At 26.9% G+C, this 22,320-nt stretch overlaps 1 protein-coding gene across 1 annotated transcript in view; it reads left to right on the top strand.

Moving 5' to 3' along the window:
- The window catches only part of LOC126904389 (protein still life, isoform SIF type 1), a 55,152-nt gene that overhangs the window by 14,444 nt on the left and 18,388 nt on the right, over positions 1-22,320 (top strand). The window contains exons 2-14 of the mRNA XM_050683392.1: positions 2,832-2,998; positions 3,590-3,771; positions 3,840-3,958; positions 4,028-4,235; positions 4,299-4,489; positions 4,816-5,020; positions 5,143-5,355; positions 5,473-5,688; positions 6,675-6,848; positions 6,923-6,979; positions 7,038-7,203; positions 11,668-11,934; positions 14,626-14,761. Of these exons, the coding sequence (XP_050539349.1) occupies positions 2,886-2,998; positions 3,590-3,771; positions 3,840-3,958; positions 4,028-4,235; positions 4,299-4,489; positions 4,816-5,020; positions 5,143-5,355; positions 5,473-5,688; positions 6,675-6,848; positions 6,923-6,979; positions 7,038-7,203; positions 11,668-11,934; positions 14,626-14,761 (2,247 nt within the window). The 5' untranslated portion in view covers positions 2,832-2,885. The remainder of the gene's footprint in view (positions 1-2,831; positions 2,999-3,589; positions 3,772-3,839; positions 3,959-4,027; positions 4,236-4,298; positions 4,490-4,815; positions 5,021-5,142; positions 5,356-5,472; positions 5,689-6,674; positions 6,849-6,922; positions 6,980-7,037; positions 7,204-11,667; positions 11,935-14,625; positions 14,762-22,320) is intronic.

A 22,320-nucleotide genomic window follows, 5' to 3' on the forward strand; every position in this document is an offset into this window, starting at 1 on the left:
AAAAAAAAAAAAAAAAAAAAAAAAAATAAACACATCTTAGTAAAACCAATACCTTCTCAGCTTCGCATCGAAGCTAAAAAAGAAGTTAAACCCTCCCAGATGAGTTCTAAAGACGTCCCTGTATACACAAAAGGAAAAAATAATCATTTTCTTGGACAATTGAACATTTTTTATTTTTTTAAAGGATTTTATCGTTTGATTCAAAAAATTGTAGTTAAGTAATTTGTTTTTTCATTCCTTCAGCTATAAAAAAACTATTTTTTTTTAATGGACACCTCTATTTTTAGTTTGATGCTATGATACTGAAAAAAATGTAAGCAATTTTGTTCTAATCATTTTAATTTATCTGATCAACCGTTTACATTTTAAAATAATTGTAAAACGAATTCATTGTTTAATTATTACAATTATTTTTTAAAGATTTGGGTTTAAAATACAAATTTATCATTACTATAATTTAAATAATATTTCAAACGTTATCAATGTGTTTTAATGTGCCATAAATTATTTTTATGGTATTTATCAAGAAAATTTTTCTACGCTGGTCGTTCAACAATAGAAAATTGGTTGAAAATCGCTAAAGTTAAGCAATATCAGAAGAATAGCTCTTCGGATGAAAATGTTATAAGAATTTTTTTCTGCCATATCATCAAACTAAAAATAGAGATTCCCATTAAAGAAAATTGTAGTTTACGTTTTTATCTCTGAAGGGATGAAAACACAAATTATTTAACTATATATTATTGTAAAGTTTTTAAAATTTGAAAATTAATTTCCTTTATGAAAATTTAAAATTGTTCAATAGTTTTCAAGAAAATGAGTATCTTATTCTTGATGAATAATGGGACAAAATAACATAGCAAAAAAGAATAACATATATATGTTACTTAAACTCATTTACACTATTTATTACTATTCTTATTGTTATAAAATATATTATTATAATTCTTTAAAATTGTAACAATATAATATATTATATTGTATGATAAGAAAATACTTTCAACTTTAGTCTGAAAGCGTATTTAACTAATAGTTACATTTAATTCAATCAATTGAACACTTTTGATACTTTTAGCAGTATTTTTAATATTTTTGTTAATGTTTAAATGTAATAAAAATAGTTTTATTAGTTTTATTCAAGTTATTTGAATTTGGGTCAATTTTTTGTTTTAAAATAATACGAATGCATTGTTCGAAAATGTGTTGGAATTTCAGGGGCGTTATTGAGATATAGTTATTAAAACCATCTATGTTTGTAACTAATAATATGTACGATATACTGGGACACATTTGAATGTGGAATAGATTTTAATTGATTAAATAAAACTAGTTGTGTCAATAAATTAAGTTCATGTAAAATACAGAATATTGGTCATGCTGTATCCAACATTTGATATGATTATTTTATGTGAGATTAATTTATAACTACAACTAGTTTTATTTAATCAATTCAAATCTACTCCACATTCAAGTGGGCCTCAGTCTCCCCTACAATGTATACAAATTTATCATTTACTGTCTTTAAATGTACACAGAATGATTATTTTAACGTTAGCCACTTTACTTCTCATAAAATAATGATAATGCTAAAAAATTATTATTGGAATTTTTTAGCGTTTTTAAAGATATTGAACAATTAAAAAAATGTTCATGAAATAAGGTTATATAATTGTTAATTAAAAATACTATGTGATCTGTTTATCATAACCCATTAAGTTACATTCAAAATAAATAACAACATTTTTACATTTATGCAGAAGTAGTACCTAGAAATATCTAATCTAAGCTTAGTCATATCTGTGCCCCCCTCTAGTCTATATTTTAAAATGTTAATAACATCAGAAGTAAAGGGTTAAAAATTGTAATCGACCCATAAATATTATAATTACATCATTCTCTATTATGAGCTGCTAGTTATATATATTTATAAGTTATCATTTAAAAAAAAAAAGTTGATAACTTTATAAAGCGTAAAGGATGAAATTAAAATGTAATTATTTATAAATCAAGAAATATATGAACTAAAAAATTGCAAAAATAATTTGTTTAATACAACTATTATTTTAAGAGAAAGCATTATTAGAATTACCGTCATTATTATAATTTTCTATTATTTCTTGATATCTCGTCGATTGTTAACGTAGAAAAAATTCTGTGTTATTGCCATAGGGTTTTTTTTACAAGTATTGATGAATAAATTTGGGTCAAACGAATAGCTTCTTTTTCCTTAAGTGAATTGTAAAATTCGCTTAACATGTTTGTTTCTGTATAACCATAATTATTGAATCTTTTTAATGTAGAATATAATTTTCGTTAAATTTAACAAAAAATATTTCTATTTATCTCTTGACTTGGGCAAACGTCATCTATTTTTTAAGAAATTAGCGATCTGTAATGTCTTAAACTTTAGGAATATATATAATTAATGACCCATAAATTACCAATATAAAATGATAAATAAGAAATAACAACTACGTAAAACCATTAATTTATTGATGTGTGATACTGAAAATAACAAGTAAAACGTAATAGCATATTTAAATACATTTAATCCATTACACTTAATAATAAACTTATATTTTTCAAAAACACTAATAAAAGACCTAATTTGGTTATCTGTATTAAAATTCGATAACTACTTTATTTATTAAGTATCTTTAAAAATCATTTGATGATTACATTATACAATACAATTAACTTAATTTACTTATAGATATATATTATATACCGTATACATTAAATAATATTAATTAATTACTAATTATTACTATATATCAATTAGTTGAAAATTTTCTATTGTAATTAAAAACAAATATTTTTCATGTTTACAGAAAATGGGGGAAGACGGAGGAGGGTGGTGACCAGAACAATCGCAGGGGTTGGAAATGGGCAACAAACTGAGCTCCTGCGGACCTCTAATAAAAAAGTCGTATAGATACGATGATGTTACTGGACCATTTCAAAGTTCATCCCGAAGAAGAGATGGCCATCTTCTAAGGTATTCATTTATTTATAAAAAATATATAAATTTGTGCAATTATAAAAATAATTTTATTCTTTTGCTAATTCATGTTGGTTTGACTCGATTATCAATTATGGCGTGTTGAAAATTAGCACAACTTCAAAGGAAAATTTCTAAATTTTTTGTTATTTTTATTATTTCAAAACACTGACTCAAACAGACATATTGACTGGCTATGTTATACTCATTAAATACATGTTAATATTTATGCTCCTTGAGTTTTAAAATTCAACATGAGGTTACAATAATGCAGAACACAGTACATTTTGCTTTCGAACTTTCATCATTTTATAAAGAAGATTATTATTTGATGTCAGGTATTATCCCCGAGGATTCAATTGTTAAGTCAGTGAACCTTAACCACATTAATATTAAATACGTGTTAAATAAATATGTTATATGACACAAGAGTATTATAATATAGTATATCCTATTCATGTTTTAAAAGTTTTATGGTGCAACTTTTTTTTTAAATTTAATATTAAATATATTATTACTAAAATGACACCAGTAGGTGTATACTCTATTGATTTTCTCAAAAATTTCATACTGTCAAATATTTTATAGATTGTGGGCAGAGGTATTCCATGTGAGTGCCAAAGGGGAAGAAATAAAATGGCAACAAATATCCGAAGATCTTGTTCCTGTGAATATTACATGCATACAAGATGGACCCGAGTATATATTCCATATCACCGCTTACAACAGTCAAGTGGAAAAAATTATGGATATTCGTCTGGTGCAGCCGGGTAAATTAAATTTATTTATCTTTAACTATACCATATTTACTCTTACTAAACAAATTTTCTTTCTTTAGGTACAAAAATAGGTTTAGCTTCAGAATGTTTTGCGTATTGGAAAGAACCACATAGTAACGACACATGGGGTCTCAATTTTACATCACCCATTGATGCTAAACAATTTAAAGAATGTTGTGTAAGTATTTTAGTAACCATTGATTAATTATTGATATTCTATCTTTTTTTGTATAATACTTTTATCTAGACTCCTTCTGTAAAGTTGTCTCGAAAATCGTCTTCATCATATTCTCTCAAGTTGGATACCTCCAAAAGACAAAGTACAAAGGTTAAAAGAAAACCTTTGTCTACCCCAACGTCACCCAGCAGATCGAGAGAGCCTCAATGTACTTGCATGACAGCAGACCAGTTTAATAGACTCAGAGCGCAAGATCCACGATACAATAAAGAAAGATGTATGTTTTTAAAAACCTGTTGAAAAACAATAATAATTAATTAAAATATTGTTACTTGATTAGCTTCGACGTTACCACGGTCTCATACAAGACAGCTCTCCCTTGGGGATGGACCTTCAGACCCAGATAGAGCATTGGGAGTTGAGGACACTTCCAAACAGACCATATCCCGAAGCTCAACTATGAGAGACAGAGAAACTGCCACGCCTGGTGGAAAATTAAACATCACCGGAACTGGATCACAAACAGAACAGGTATAACATTTTGGTAAAAAATTATACATGTATAATTTTTTTTTGATAGGGGTGTATATAGAGGGCTATTTTATCTTCTATAGTAGGCTATCTAAATTTGTAAAGCCTCTAAGGACCTTATTTTTTTTTTATTAAAAATATTTTTTCTAGCATACCTACCATAGTAAAAAAAAAAAAATTAAGCCCCCTAAAATTGTTCTAAATATACCTACTTTTGGGGAGTATTTTCCCTTTTTATCAATAACGTGTAATTAGGGGAGTATAATAAATAGCTACAATTATAAGGCAAAATAACATAAAATTTTTAATAATATTATTAAATTTAGGGTCAACAGGACACTTGCAAAAGTGAAGGAGTGCAGACAATTGGTGCCAAGACCACAACTACCACAGGCACATGCACACCGCGAATGTCCTCAAAAGACTATTCCGAAAATTATGTCGATTCGGATTTGTTTAAGTCTACTGCTATACCAAAAAGTTCAAGAAATCAAAATAAAATTTATAGAGATGATTACCGATTTAGAGATAGTGAGTGTTATTAAACAAATTAATTGAATTTTTCATTAGCTTTTTTAAAATTAATAATTTATTATACATCATGGATTTAAATAAAGTTATTAATTGTATTTTTTATCTAAATAATGATAAAGATATGGGAACAATAAAACGCTCATTGAAGCCAATGCCTTCTTTGGATAGTCCTGTAACATCTCCGGAAATGACGAGAAGACGTGGTTATAGTTATTACCATCAACCCCCGCCACCGTCAAATATGTCTATATCTATGCCTCATTGTTCAAGACAAGTGTTGTCGGAACCAGAGTCATCGGTAAAACACAGGAATTCACGTTTCAGTAATTTAGGTGTGTATAAAAATAATTATTTGATTATTAATTTATTATATACATCATACGCTTAAATTTAATCAAAGTATATTTCATTCATAAATAACATTGATGTTAAATATTCTTGTTGCACAGGATCTCGTTCATCATATGATATTGGTCGTAATGGCCAAATGAGGGATTCACGAGGTATGTACTTGGAGTTAGATAGAAATGGGCGACCTATTCCAGTTAGCGATGGTTCACCTCTTTCGGATAACGTTATATTCGATAATCAGTGTTACGCAACTACACCTAGCTCGAGTAATGGTAATTCAGAACAGGATCAATCTAGCATTAAGGGAAAATCAGGTCCGTAAGGGCATGAACAATATACAAAAATATGTCGGTGTTACACTGTCCTTGTAGATATTAAAAAAAAGCCGAAAAATCAGGGGGAAGGGTTTAGAAGTAGTTACAATTTATGAAATTTCAATATAGAAATAGCATTGTAGATTGCGTGTAGCCATAGTTGTAATTAAATTCATTAAAGTAAATAGTTAATTAAAAAACATCAATAGGTATATAATCGTATCAAAATGCATGGTTACCACCCATCAAAAAAAATTCAAAAAAAAAATTTTTAATTGATTTAGTTTTTCATACTAGTTAAGAATTTATAAAAAGGATTTCTATTTTACTAAATATTGTACTTGCTTATTTAGCATTAAACTACATTTATAGTGTTTATAAATAAACTGTGATACCTTTTGTATATTTTTTAGATATTATACGATTTATAATTATATTTTAATCACTTTTATCAAATGAAAAGCGATTAGATATTAAAGTTATTCTGAGAAAAATTTAGTTATTTTTTATTATTACACACATTTTTAGGATCGTATTTATAAATACTGAGTTTTATACCGTTTCAAGTGACGATTTGAACTTTTTATGTACTTTTCATTTTAGTTGGGTTAAAATTATCTTCTCTAGATATTTGGGGGTGTGAGTCTCTATTCTTAAAAAGTCTCGAGAAGATTCGAGTTAGTCACTAGAGCTGGTAGGTGTAAGTGATTTGTTAATTTTTGGTTAAAAAACCAAAAAAATATACCCAATATTTTAGTTTAGTAAACCCGGTTGGTTTACTTTGTGTCAGCTCTAAAAAGCTATAGCTTCATAAAAATAATTTCCATAATTGTTTCAAAAATGTTTGAAAAAGCATTTAAAACACGAGTCAAAAAAAATTAAAAATTCGATAGGGTGGTAAAATGCATTTGTTCCATTTATTTTTTGTTTATATTATTGATGTTATACAATATAATTCTAATAAAGTTGGTATATTTTTTTAATAGGGCGCTATCAGAAACATGATAATCAAGCTACCAGTACTCCTGGTTCACCAACTAGCCGTTTATTGCTCGAATATGAAATGCATTTGCGAAATACTTTAGCTCGAGGAATGGATGCCGAAAGTTATAGTTTACATACATTTGAAGCTCTCTTGTCACAGAGTATGGAAAACTTAGGTAAGCAGTCTACAAATTTATCAAAAAAACATTAATTAATTAATACAACATGTTAATTATTTTTTTATTCAAAGAAATGGCTGAACAGTTGCCCCCGTTGAATTCTAGAGGTCAATACCAAACGATGAGACGTAAGTTCTAATTAAAATATAATTAATTATTATATTTAACAAGTTATGTGTCATACAGGGCCAATGAGTGCAGCAGGAAGTTTTAATAGGTCATCCACACTTCCACATAGAGTAGAAAGGTCATCAAGTGCAACTAGGGAAGGATATTATAGTGATAGGCAAGATGCTGCTGCAAGAGAACGTGATAGAGAACGAGGCTATTTATCTGATCATGCCCCTTCAAGGTAAATACTAAAAATAAATGAGGATTTTTCTTAACAAAAGAAACATTTATAATTAAATCTGACAATTTAAGTTAATTTTTATATAAATATAATTTTTTATTTATATACAATATGAAAAATATATAGTTATAAAGTAACATAACATATAAGTATGTTTACTTATACAATACGTTTTTATTTTGAACATTACGCTCCGTTTATCTAAGATTCTGGCCCAAACCCGAAGAAATACGGGCCTTGGTTGAAAAGTATGATTAAATGTTGGTTCTTGAATTTTATATTAATGTCAAACTTCAACAAACTAATTATACTGTAAAATTTAATATCCATCCAGTATTTTAAACTAATACAGATGATTAGAAAACCTTATAATTAAAAGTTATTAATTTCTGAAAATTAATATTATTATTCTAAATAATTGATTCCAGTGGAGCTTAAATATATAAAATTTTTAAAGTGATCATACAGATACAAAATTCTATGTATAAAATGTATATTGTACATTCTAAATAATGTCATTATTATTACATTAGTTATCTAAAAAAATATGTTATTTAATTATTGAATTTTGCATATAACAATCGGATGATTAACAAATAAATATATATTTTTTAAATAAAAAAAAAAATAAATAATGAATAGAGAATAAATAAAGAATAATCTCTTTTTTAATCAGAATAAAAATATAAATTGACTGACTATATGATTTAATTAATTTAAATCATTAAGGGATATTAAATTGAAAAATAACTAACCATAAGTATTACTATTAACATAATAATTTTAAAACATAAATTTTGTCACGTATATCATCTTGTAATTCTATTTGTTTATATTGTTGTATCTTCTAAAATAATATGGTAATATTATAGAATAATTATAGAAAAATTCAGCAAGTTTTTATTCTTAGGACTATATAAAAAAGTCAATTTTGATTTGAATGTTGAGTACTCTGTTATGACATTGTAGAGCATAGTATTTAAGTCCTGAGTATTACGATAAACTCATAGATTTATACATAAAATAATAAGTCTATGAATAAACTGTACTGTCGTGATAGTTTATGTATAAACATGTATTCTTTTAACCATGCAAATAATTAGATATGTTAAATTCAATTATCGATATGATAATAAATCTTCAAAAAGCATATTATCAAACTTTACAATTTATTAAAAATTCATGCGCAAACACAAGACCATATTCTATTAAAAACTTTGCATGTGGACATAAAAAAAATAAAAAGTTCAGAGAATGGCAAAAAATGGACGGTTCGAAAATATTTTTATATGATATCTTAGAATTGACTTTGGGCGGGTCTGGTGAAAAATTCAGATATTTAGTCGTAAAACGCTGGCGTCAGCGAACGTTTTTCTTGAATACGGTCGATATTTTAAATCGCGAGTACGAGCAATAAAAATTTTTCGATCTTTGCCAATAATTTTTCGGAAGTGCCATGACCAAGTACTTTCGTTGNAACGTTTTTCTTGAATACGGTCGATATTTTAAATCGCGAGTACGAGCAATAAAAATTTTTCGATCTTTGCCAATAATTTTTCGAAAGTGCCATGACCAAGTACTTTCGTTGAAAAATTTGTTTGAGAATCTGAGCACACTAATTAATTTGCTCAAAAAAGCTTTTTTTTCTTGTTTTATTGTATAATAAGATTATGTATCTTCAAAACATGAATTATAAAAAAAAATGCTTATAAATAAAAAACTTTATTACAAAATTAATGATTTTTATTGGTGATGCATATTATAAAAGGGGTAGGGGTAAGAGATACGTTCATAATCGGTAGAATTAAAAGGACCTAATAATTGAAGAGGGACATGAAAAGAGCTTCGGATAATAAGGAAAAACAATCAATATTATCAGATATTAAGAAAACATAATATAAGTTTCTTATGACGATCAACTAAAGTGTGTAAACGAAGCACTGAAATTTTTTTTTCGTTTGAAAAAATAGTTAGGAAGAGTAAATGTTTAATAAAAAAGCAGCCGATCTCCAAAATTAATTTTGGATTCGTATTAAAAGAATAATGTCGGTAAAAGTTGACGGGTTTCATAATACACTACCAAACTCTTAGTACGTACTAGAGAACAATAGAGTATTTTAAATGAGGCCTTAAGCTTAAATTCTCGAACAATACGTTTTACAAAGCCTAATGTTTAAAGTACTTAATAGGCAGTGATTTCGATATGTAATCTAGGACAGAAGGAAGGAATTGACCCAAAAACCAATGTCATATTTGGTGGATGCAGTTTAATTGTAAAATTAGAATATTTAACCAATTTTTAGATTTAATTGTGCAAAATTAAAATTTTACAACAAACTTAAGAGTTTTACAAAATTAGTAAAATAACAAAAACATATTCATGAAGAAAAAACAATCAAAGGCATCATTGTAATAACATGGCAACTCTCTAGTTTTTTGTTAAGCCGTCATTTTTAAATAAAAATAGATAATATTTAAAATCCGTTTAAAAACTTATGTTTTTATAATAAAAATTTACATTTTTTTGCTGACATGATATTGCACTGGTGGTGCTTCAATTTATGAGTGATTTATAAATTTCAATTTATTATAAACTATAAATAATATCTTCGAACTAATTATAGTTTTTCTTTTAAGCATTTGAGGCTTTTTCAAAGAAACAGAATTTATTTCGCCTTTAATAGTTCAACTTATTGAAATCTAATATATAAAATTTAACTAAACAAATCAAAGTGCATTTTATTATTTTTTTTATAATTAGCTATTGCGGTTTTAAAAATAACCACATTATTTAAAATTTAGTAAGTTAAAATTTAATACACTAAAATATTTCTCATTACTTTATTTATCATTTATATTGTTTAGACGATATCTGACAATGATTAAAATTACTATTATAAAAAAGATTCTATGCAAACCTGCAAATTGTATTTAATTTTAAGAAGTTGGTGGATTATTCCAAAAGCAAAATGAACTCCTATTTCCTTTCCATCATTCCTGATTAGTAGTTTTTTAATAGAATAATATATGAAAAGTAAAGGGTTAGATTTTCAATAAATTTATATAAAATGAAAGGGAAATACATAAGGTATTTATATATAAAAAAAATTATTTTGGTACGTTTATTTTACAAAAAGTTATGGCAGCTTCATATACCAAAATAAAATCACAATAGAACGGGATTTTTTACACGAAAATTACGTATTTGTTCAACTTCGATTGCATTTACACATATGAATAAAGGTCGTCGGAACTCAGGTGTGCACAATTGACCAATAGGTCGAGTGCATGGACATTATATCCATTTCACTAATAACTAAAACTAAGAACTGAACTTATATATGTTTAAAGAAGGCAGTATACCTGGAATATTTTCAAACTTAGGGAAAAAGTTAAATTTTTGTGTAAAAGTTCTATTTTGTAACCTATACTGTAGGTAAGTAAAGGGTCAGTTTTCGAAAAAAATTAAATAAAATGAAAGGGAAATACCTATACTATTTTTATTAAAGAAAATTATTTTGATTCATTCATTTTAAAAAATGTTTTAAGAAAATAAAGTTTAAGGAATGGCGATATTTATCGATTTTAAAAATGGTATTTTTTTTGGGAGTTTCTACCATTTACAGGATACGAGGAAAACATTTTCAATTTTTGAGAAAAATGTCTTCAGTTAGATACGATTTGACGTATCCTTGAAAAAATCGGTCCAGTGATAGCTGAGAAAAAGTAGTAACAGATACCAAAAAAATAAACAAATCAATACAAAATTATCTAGAAATTTTAGAAGCTAAAATTTTTGAAATATGCATAAAAAGAAACTAGGAAAAATAAATTTGAATAATTTTACTAATTTGGTATAAAATAAATCAATGTATTTCGTTAAAATAATATTGTTGATATATTAATATTTATTTTTTATCCTACACCCAGAGAAAAACCTCGATCTATATAATAAATTCATTGTTCAATTTGATAAATATATCATTACTATTGAATCAATGATATATTTATCAATATGATATTTTTTTTTCTTGTCTTGAACAATAATTATTTATAAGAATAGTTATTTTGTTCGTATTAATAAAACATTATCATAAACCCTTGATAAAATTTCTCTTTCAATTTTGATTGAGGTTTTTCTTTGGGTGTAGATTAACTTATTTTCAATTATAATATTGATGACATACATTTAGTAATATGTTTAAAATTAAATAAATTAATAACTATGCATTATTATTATTTGTGATAGCACATATCAAATTTTAACAATAGTTTTTTTTGTTTGTGTTTGACAACATTTTATAAGTTATATAATAGTTAAAACCAATATTACTAGGGTAAATATGAGATGATAAAATTCATTAAATATTTTTTTGTTCAAAAGTTAGTCTGATGATTAAAATTTAATATTTTTATTATCATCGAGTTATAAGTTTTATTATTAATTATAATATATTTTTTTAGTAATCGATGCGCCAATTGTTGGAATGAATCTGCTCGTGCTCAATGGTTTAGACATAGTGATGGATGGCGGTGTGGATCATCGACTATGGGAAGTAGCGCTTCAAATGCTGGGATTCCTTACGATGGACACTATGTACGTCATCATTTACCTACCGGAAGGCCATCAAAGAGATCTACTTGGGAATCTTTGCCGTCACTTCGTCATGAAAATAGTCTTATCACTGATAGTGGTTACAAGTCTAATAGGAACGAATCATTTGACCAAAGGTAAAGTATTGAGTTATTTATATCCAATAAACATTTTAATGAATTGATAGAACAAAAGGATGTTAGATAATAGTATTAATAATAGTTGATTTTCTCTAGTCAAAGTATAATGAGATATAGTTTTAGAAAAAAAAGAAGAAGAAGAAGATGATGTTTTATCTTATTAATTATTTATATTTTAAATAAAATAAAACCCAGCACAGTGGGGTCGTAGCATAGTTGGGTCCAGTATAGATGATATCTGACAGTGATTAAAATCACTATCATAAAAAACGCTTCAATGCAAATCTGTAGATAGTATTTAATTAAAAAAAAAAAATTTGTCAAAAAAGTAGGTCAAATAAATGATAGCTACAAAAAAAAACCACATAGTAAAATTATATTAATATGAATTTCTTCTCACGAGAGGAGACTACAGTAATGGAATCCTTGATATTTATTGAAGTTATTGAATCTAAATGAGATAAAAATCAAATGAGTTAAACATTTTTTTTTAACTCAAAAAGAATTAAAAAAAAAATTCAGTGCCACAGTCGTGAAAGACCCAAGTGTTACCGTCTCAAAAACCGTACGTCTCATTTGTCACTTAATAAAAATGGAAATTTAGCTAGTTCAAATTTTAAAGTTATTTTTCTCGACTTCAAAGAAACAAAAAAATTTAAATATGTTTAACTTTTTATACCATGTCAATTAGATTGATATAATATTTATGAAAATCAGTGTAATTCCTTTATAATAAAATAAAAAACAAAACCAAGAATTTTAACACAAAAGTAGCATATTTTTGAATACAGTAGCTATTTTCACCATGAAGACAAAATGATGTCCGAATTTTTGTTTTTTAATATTAAAGTATATTTCATAAGCTTTAATTTATGATATATATAAAAGTGTCAGTATTTCCGAAACACTTTAAAAAATTAAGTTGAAAAAGTTCTACTTTCTATATGCATTTTTATATTTTGAACCCCTCAGTATTAAGGGAACTGGTCAGATTTAAAAAAAAAGTATGTCAAATAAAAGAGGTATAAAAATGTTATTTCTTATAACAAAATTTTATTGATTCATACATTTTTCAAGAAGTTATAGGGTTATTAAGTTAAAAATATGAAAAAGAATTTTTTTACAAAAATCGTATTTTTTTTATTAACTTTGATGACTGTTTTCACTATGAAAACAAAATAAAGTCAGAAATTTTTTTTTTAATATTAAATTATATTACATATGCTTTAATTTAAGATATATATAAAAGTGTCAGTATTTCCGAACACTTTCAAAAGTTAAGTTGAAAAAGTTCTTCTTTCTATATGCATTTTTATGTTTTGAACACCCCCTGTATCAAGGGAAATGGTCAGACTTAAAAAAAAAGTATGACAAATGAAAGAAGTATATAAATATTATTTCTTATAAAAAAATTGTATTGATCCATACATTTTTCAAAAAAGTTATAACATTTTAAAGTTAAAAATGTAAAATATAAAATCGAGATTTTTAACTCAAAAATAGCATATGATAGCCATTTTCACCGTGAAGACAAAATAAAGTCCGAAATTTTCTTTTTCCATAATAAATTATATTACATTAGCTTTAATTTAAGATATATATAAAAGTTTTAGTATTTCCGGAACACTTTCAAAAATTAAGTGGAAAAAGTTAATTTTTTGTGAAAAAGTTGTCATTTTGAATCCCCCCTTGTGGGCTGGTGAAGGGTTAAATTTATAAAAAAAAGTATACCAAATGATAGGTAAACACATCCAGCATTTATTTAAAAAAAAATTTATTNAATCCCCCCTTGTGGGCTGGTGAAGGGTTAAATTTATAAAAAAAAGTATACCAAATGATAGGTAAACACATCCAGCATTTATTAAAAAAAAAATGTATTAATTTGTTCATTTTTGAAAAAGTTATGGCAGTTTTAAGTAAAAAAATTGAAAAAATTTCGAAAATTAGCGATTTTTAAATTTGTAATTTTTTTGGAGGTTTCCCCCATTTACGGGAAACGAGGGAAATTTTTTCAATTTTTGAGAGTAATGTCTTCAACTAGATACGATTTGTGGTGTTTTGACGTATCGTTGAAAGAAATCGGTTCGGTGAGAGCTGAGAAAAAGTGGTAATAGACAAAAAAAAAAAAAAACACATCATAGTAAAACCAATACCATCTCAGCTTCTCATCGAAGCTAATAAATTAAACAAGTCTATTGAATATAAGGTTTTGTACGAATTTGCTAACTTAAAATATCATTTACGCGGTTATAATGAAATTCTGTTAAGTTTATAGAAATAAATATGAAACAACGAAAGAATAATTTCATTCAACTTTCTTATATATAATATATATAGAGGATATTTATGGCATAATCAGGTATATTTTCATGGGAGATTTTCTTGTGTATAATCCCCTTGTGACTATATCATTTCTCATTATATTTCATCCTAGGTAATTGAAAGGCTCGTATTTAGGGAGGAGTCCATGGTGTCTAGATCTCCCCGAAATATTTTAAAATTACATTTTACTTACAATGCTTAACTTAATAATATAACGTGGGAAATATTTTCTTTTATATCCTTCAAAATGTTTTCCTAGTCACGTGCCTGTTAATTGATTATAATAAAATTTATTTATAATAATACTATAATTTTTTACAAATGTGAAAATGAAGTTTATAAATAATAAATAAATAATGTTTACAGGATATTCGAACGACAAGATAGTGGAAGGTTAGATTATATGACTGAAAGAGAGGCTAGGCATAGTTTTAGTGGAATTACACAACAAGCTTCCGTTGAAAGTACCGATTCCCGCTTGTGTTATCTTACATCGTCAGAGGTGAGTTAATTGATAAGTACTAGTACCTATTGATATACTTATCTTTAGAATATTTAGCATATCTTATTGTCTAACAGCTTATCTTAAAACGTATTTTATCAATGACAACTTATACAGATACAATAAGTTTTTGTTGTTTGTAACTGTATACTACATAAAAATCATTATACATTTTCAATTTGTTGAAGATTATAACTTTTTAAAGATTAACATAAAAGTGATTTTTTTAGTTAACGTCTTAGTAAAAGTTAACTTTTAGTAGTATGTTTATAATGTTTCACTAAACTAGTTAATGATACGTTAAATCTCTGTAAAAACTTACAGGTAGGTGAGATGGCGTATATTTATTGCTTACACTACACTAAAATAATTTATTAGACTTGTCAAATATCCAGTGTTTATTTTGAATCTAAGTAGTTAAATGATATTTTCTCAATCCAAACTAAAAAACATAAAAGTGAAGGTTTTGTATATTTATGATATTTAAAATTTTTATTTCCATAAAATAAATTTCGTTTTATTTCATTTAACTTTTAGTTAAAATAATTGAATAATCAATTTCTAACATAAAAAATTTGATAATATGTAATAACAATTCCTAATATTATACTTTTTAAATGAAAGAAATTATGTAAAGTATTATTAATTATGGTTGATTTGATATAAGAAAATAAATTGAGATTACAATTTTAGAATAGTTAGTATAAATTTACATACAAGTTATTGAATGTTCTAATAAAAATGAATTTATTTTTATCAATTATTGAAATAAGATAATATTTGATTTAACAAATAAGTGATAGGTTATAAACCAATAAGATAATAAAATGTTATCAAGCATAAATTTACTGTTTAAAATATAAAATACTAACAATAGTTAGAATTTTATATTCGTTTTAAATATATTTGAATTTTTATATAATATAAATGTGTTACTTATGTAAGAATTGTAAATTTGTTTATGTCTCATGGAATGGAAAATACGTGTCTAAAGGTATAAATAAAAAATATTTAGTTTAGAAAATATAGAATTAATTATAATATTATAAATGATGTATGGATGATAAAAATTTATGTTAATAATTATTATATAACACATGTATTTAGAACATAATAAAGTAGAGATTTTTTTTATCTTTGAAAATATTAAAATATTAGAAATATTTAAAATAGTTCATTTAATATTTAAAAAATGTAGTTAAAAACTATAATTAAAAGTAATTTTCACTTTAACAAAAACATAGAGGAAAAATTTTTTTTCTCAAAGAAATAATATTTATACCTTATATACATTTTTTTTATTAAAGAATAAAAATAATTGAAATTATTACACTATCCATTAAAATAAAGTATCAAGATTTATTTATGGTTTTAAAAATTTCATCCTGCATAATATACATTTGTATAAATTTTCTTATATTAAATTCAGTCTAATGTATTTTTAAGAAAATGTTTCTTTTTTTTCATTTAAATTATCAAAAGTATAGGATCGTAAAACTCTAATATATTTTATTTATACACTACGACAGTTTGATCGACTGAGTCAAATATATAGATGATGTTCAAAAATAAATAAAACGCACGTCAATTGTAGGCAGTGATTGCAAGGAAAGCTTAAGTTGTAACATTTGAAAGATAATCAATAGATAAAAGATACCTAATCAAAAGGGTTGGTGATCAATTTATTGCTTCCCTACATATACTGTTCAAATACTTCATACTTTATCATTTATGGTACACTTTTCTCAAAAAACTGTATAAAGTATAATGCCACATTACTTACAAACTTTTTACTGGCTAAAAATGTTGAACGATGTCCGTTGTTTTGACATTGCAAGTGCCGACCCAAAAAGTTTTATAAAAGAGAGAACACATTAATAATTAATATGCTTATATAAAAAAATAATGTTATGAATAAATAACTTGTAACAAAACTTGTAATAAAATCTTAACCAGTGTTGAACAGTTTTCTTGATTTATTTGTGCTTGTCAGATAATTATTTAAAAAATATATATGCAGTCATCTTTTGTCAAAATCTAATTTTAAAAAATTTAAGCGCTGCTGAATTTTTAGCGTCAATTTAAAATGTATTAATTTTAATAGATTACATTTATATTTTATAACATGATTAATTTTAAACCAATTTTTCTCGATCGCCATTGGCACTCTTAATTTATTTTAATAATTATTAATGTATTCGTTATTGGTTAGATTTTCATCATTTCATTACTGATAATGTATTTCATGTGAGTTTTTAACACATTTATTTTCGTTGTCAATTAACCGCGTTGTGCAATTTTTCGAAATACATCATTCGATGTCGTATCAGATGAAATTGTTAATCGCTTTTTTGTAATTGCGATTGATAAATAGATTGTGAATGTAATGAATGATCTTGGCATGTTTTTTTTAATAAAACAATGAGGCTGTTTCATATTATCTTCTCATTCTACCCATGTATCTCACGTTAACAATTAACAAAAGTTGAATTGTGTATTTAAATAGCCGCATTGTTTTCCAGCTTAACAAACAACACAATAGGGGAAAGGTTATATACACTTTTAATTTTAGCCAACTGCATTGTGTTATTTGGTCCAGTGACTGCTGCTATGGTAATTTAAGTAAATATTAGCTACCTCAACCGGCTGGGGGTTGTAATGATAATTACATTCTCGATCGTTTTAAAATATATTTTGGTTAGGAATAAAATCGTTGGCTAAAATTTAACGAGTTACGTCTCATACCATTAAATTATACTTCCTTGTGATATCAATTTATTTGAAATTCAAAGATATTCAACAGCGTGGAAAGATATAATTGGAAATTTCATCTTCTCAGCAAACAGTTCTTTGAAGCGTCTGTTCGGAGTATGCTATTGGAATAAACGGCTGTGGCATTTACGTGTTTCGATATTATTATTATTATTATTATGTTGTTCTGAATAATATTCTATGATCGCTCTATAACGGCGTATTACTCTCGTTACGTTTCTTCCGACCTTTAGGAACGTTATGTAGACGGGAAATTCGGCGGCCAGAGCGTAAAATACCCTCGAGTATTTTCAGCCCGTGCCGCCAGAGAGCGTGATTGGGGCACCGGGACGCTGCGAAAGTTCTATATACGCCCTCGTGATTCACCCCAGTCCACGGGTTCGGTAGTCTGCTAATAGAAGCTGAACGATCTTGACGCGATTCATCCAGTACCCCGTTAACCGCTACACATATTGTTCATATGGTAAACTTTTGTTTTGTCCTTATAATGATGTGTTAGATTTGCATACCAGTCATATGTTCGGCAAAAATAATCGAACATTTTTACGTGTACGCAACGTAGCTGTACTATTGTTTTTGTCGGTCGTCGACTGGTTTTATAACAGTCTATCGATGACCGGTGGCCCCACAACGTTCACGCATGGGACCTACTGAGATAACAATTGTGGCGTGCCGTCGCTTGCGCTTCGGGCCCACAAAATCCGGCACAGTCGCATTGCGCCGACAACATAATAACGACGGACTGACAAGCTTTATTAGTTGCCGATGAAAATGGTAGAAGCGAAATCACGGTGCTCATCCGTTGGACACCAACAGCAACTGCCCCGGAATACAAAGACTGTACATTTTGGACTGGACGTTCCGAACGATAGCGAAGACGACTCTAAGTGTAATAGTTGCAATACACGTGACGGAGGAAACACGTTTCTCCCGTCGCCAGACGGGTCGCTGGAATATATTCCTGCGTCTTACAAGCAGTTTGATAGGCACGTGCTACAGTTGTTCGCGTTTATCGAGAGTGCGCTTAGCGTCAGAGACGATGACCGTGTCCGTTACTGCAAGTATGGTGTCGGGCTAGGGGCCGGCGACGATGACGATAGGAGATCGTTGAGCGACGACGAGACGGTTAGAAGGTTACCGTTTAGCCGAAAACGGTCCACCAGGTCGTTTTTGTACGGTGCTCGGACAAGCTTCGAGGACGGCGTGGACAGGGGCAATGCTGCGTTCCGGCACAACCATTGGAAAACAACGGCCGGCACGTGCAACAGAGTTTTTCTGAAAAAGGTATGGCGCCGACTTAGTCGAATTGACGTTGACAAATATTTTTTATCGTCTCATATAAGCCGATGATCTATTTGTAACAACAGTAACGCGTTAATGACCCAAATGTGAGTAATGGGTTTTCTCGACGCACACGCAAACTGCCGTTCCAACGATCGACAGTTTCAAATCCGTGTGACGAGACCTTTTAGCTGGTCTAGAAACTTCTCTCTCGATTTGTAATGTGCTAAGTTTTAGCATATTACCAGCCGTTGGCCAAATTGTGCAGAGTCCGTTAATTGCGAGTCGCGTTAGACTACAATAAAGGATGTTGTGGCATTTGGTCCGGAAATTAAAAACGATAAAATGTCTTTACTCTCATAACTTACAGCAGACCTTGTAATCCAATCCGCCATTTGTTTTAAATCAGTATAGACAAATACAACCGTGTATTTCAATAAATACAGTTGACTTACAAAACTTATTGTTGGACCGAGATTGCGGAAAAGGTGAACTAGGAAAGTCACAAAGGAAGTAATTTAATAAAAAAAACTTCTAGTATTCTGCTCATCGTGTAGTACTCGCATTTGACTTCCGTTTCATTCTATTCCAAAATGTATTTCATAATATATACTTTTTATGATTTTGGAGTTGACTGAACTACTTTTTCTGAAAATAGAATAGTAAACAAATTAAAAAAACAGTTTTCTTTAATCCATCCGATTTCCAGATTTTTGTCTACGAAACATTTTTTGCAGTTTATTCCTTTTTTATAGAACATTCAAAAATAATGAATTGATTATTACCATTTTTCTTTTATTCCGATATGAACATAGACATATTTATACATATGTAGCGCAACTCTCAGCATGAAATCTGTTCGCTATTCATCAATTTTTCTCCTTTAAGTCGAATATTATGCACATAAATAATTTATTTTGTATATCCATTTCTTCTGTTTTGTTTTCGAGCTATACAGTTTGTGTCCATCGAAAATACTGCATGTGAATGTATATTTTTTAACCATCAAAAATATCAGTATAAAATATTTAACAAATATCGCATGCCGATTTTGAATGTTTTTTCTAAATTCTAGAGATTGTAATTGTAATAAATTATTCGTGCATTTGATCTTTATTATTGTTATTGAATAAAAACGATTTTTACACTTCCTTTTGGATACTCGAAGGTTGCGTGCATTGGAAAGAAATCTTTCTATAAGAACCAAAACAAATAATTTATTATTGGGAAAATGTTGAATAAGCACAAAACAAGTAAAATTATTATTTTACCTATAACATTAGACTTTCAAATAATATTTTCATATAGTCATGTAATATTTTTAGATGCATTATTAACCGAATTTCTTACTCGAGTAATAAATATACGATTTTTTTAATATAATGTAGTTCATTAAACGAATTATTAATTACATAAATTATGATATAATGAATATTTTGCAGATGTTATCATTAAGTATGACCCCATAAATAGTTTATTCAATGAAAAATACTTGAAGTAAATGAAGATAGTTGATAAAAACGTAACTATAAACAAATTTTGCGCGATGATGTTTAACTACGTAGTGTTATTTTATTGGCTATTTAATTTAGTGTATCTTTTATTGGGATATGTTCATGAATATAGTCAGTGCACCGTTTTGATTTATTTAACACTTTTTAAATATTTTCAGGACCTCGTTGATTATAATTAAAAGTACCATTCAATTTACGATAACGAATTTTATAAAACAAAGCAGTAATGAATTTAAAAATGAAAAATTATTTTTTATCAAAAGCTAATAACATACATTTGTAATCTTGAAATAATAATGTATTCCTTCATTTAAAGCGATTAATTATTTTAATCGAATTTAATCCCTCGATTACAATAATCAAAGACGTTATGAAACTTGCGATTTTTGTTTGAAAAGGGTCGTGTTGATCTAACTTGAAAGATAAAGAAATTCTATTTTTGATGAAACATTATTTACCAGTAAACGTATTGACTTACAACGTACGAAATAGTTTGACTTATTTGCTCAAGGCCCACTTTTAAAATGACAGTTTATATAAATTTCATTTTTCTCTAAGGAAATTGCTGGTACTTAAAAGACTGGAGTGATTTACTGTTTTTGCTATACTTATTTCAAGTATTTACAATAGAGTGTTGTCGACATTTTTCATCAGTCGTCATTAATTTTACTTTTCATGTTTTTGACATTTATTTTTTATTTTTCTTTCGATAATGTGAAATCTGTTGTAATAAGAAGTCACTTGGTCAGTCTTTAATTTAAAACAGAGGCGTTTATAAGAATGTTTTTTTGAAATAACTTATTCTTGCAATGTAAACGATAAATAATGGCTTTCAATGTGTTACATGTTTTTTGTATTAAAGAACGCTGTATAATTAATTTTAATCTTTCATGAACTAATTAGTTAACACACGAAATTTAAAATAAAACAAATATTTTATAATTCAGTACTATAAAATAGAAAATTTCAAATAGGTTTATACTTAATTTCTAAAAATATGATGATAGTATTAGATTTGATCTTAATTTTTCAATTTTAGATACTTGCTAGAAACTTAAATGTGATCACTATAAGTAGATAAATAGGATTTAAGTTGATTTGGGAATGATTAATGATAAACATTTAATAAATAGTTCATTTTTTCAAGCGATAAATTTATTATTCAACTTTAGAGTTAATAAGTTCCCTTTGCTATCTTAAGTAAATGTTGTTTTGACTGATTTACCTAAAAGTGTAAAAGTGGAAATTATTGTTAATTAAAATTTATCCTTAATTAAATAGACTTATTTTAAAAATAATTAAATTTAAGTTTTCTAACTTTGTATCCAACTTACATGATATATATTTTAATCCATTAAATCCATTATATTTTAAAGAAATCCAGTAAAGTGAATTATATAAAAATCTAGTCGTAACAAAAAACAGCGAAGAATTCGTTTAGTAGTTTCAGTATCACATAATCAAGTTAATTTACAGTTGGTCGCGTGCGGTAAATAATTACCCCATTATTTTCAAAATGTGTTTCAAAATTATTTTGTCGTGTTATTTTGTGTTCGGATTATTTATACCCTCTTATTTTATAATAGTGTAAGATAAAATTAAATTTACTTGTCATTATATTTGCTAGTGTATTCTATACCATTGTTTTAAATTAGTGTTGGTACTATTTTGTCAAATGCTTACAGAAAAATGTTTTCGTTTCTATAAGATTTTACAAAAATTATTATTAAATACGTATAGTATTTAATAATAAATTTACTTAGAGTTGTATTTTATATTAATTCGGTAAGAAAATCTAAATAATTTAAAATAAAATATTAAATTGTCTAGTTAGCTTTTGATTATATAATTATAGAAAAAGTTTATAGTTTCCCGAAAATTTAAATTTTTACCAATAAATTTAATTCTTATAAAATATTACTCCGCACTATCGGCAGAGAGTTAAAGAAAAAATATGTTTTGAAATTATACATAAGAAATTTAATTGCATTG

The sequence above is a fragment of the Daktulosphaira vitifoliae genome, unplaced genomic scaffold (assembly GCF_025091365.1).
Source record: "Daktulosphaira vitifoliae isolate Bord-2020 unplaced genomic scaffold, ASM2509136v1 Scaffold_4, whole genome shotgun sequence".
Taxonomy (NCBI): domain Eukaryota; kingdom Metazoa; phylum Arthropoda; class Insecta; order Hemiptera; family Phylloxeridae; genus Daktulosphaira; species Daktulosphaira vitifoliae.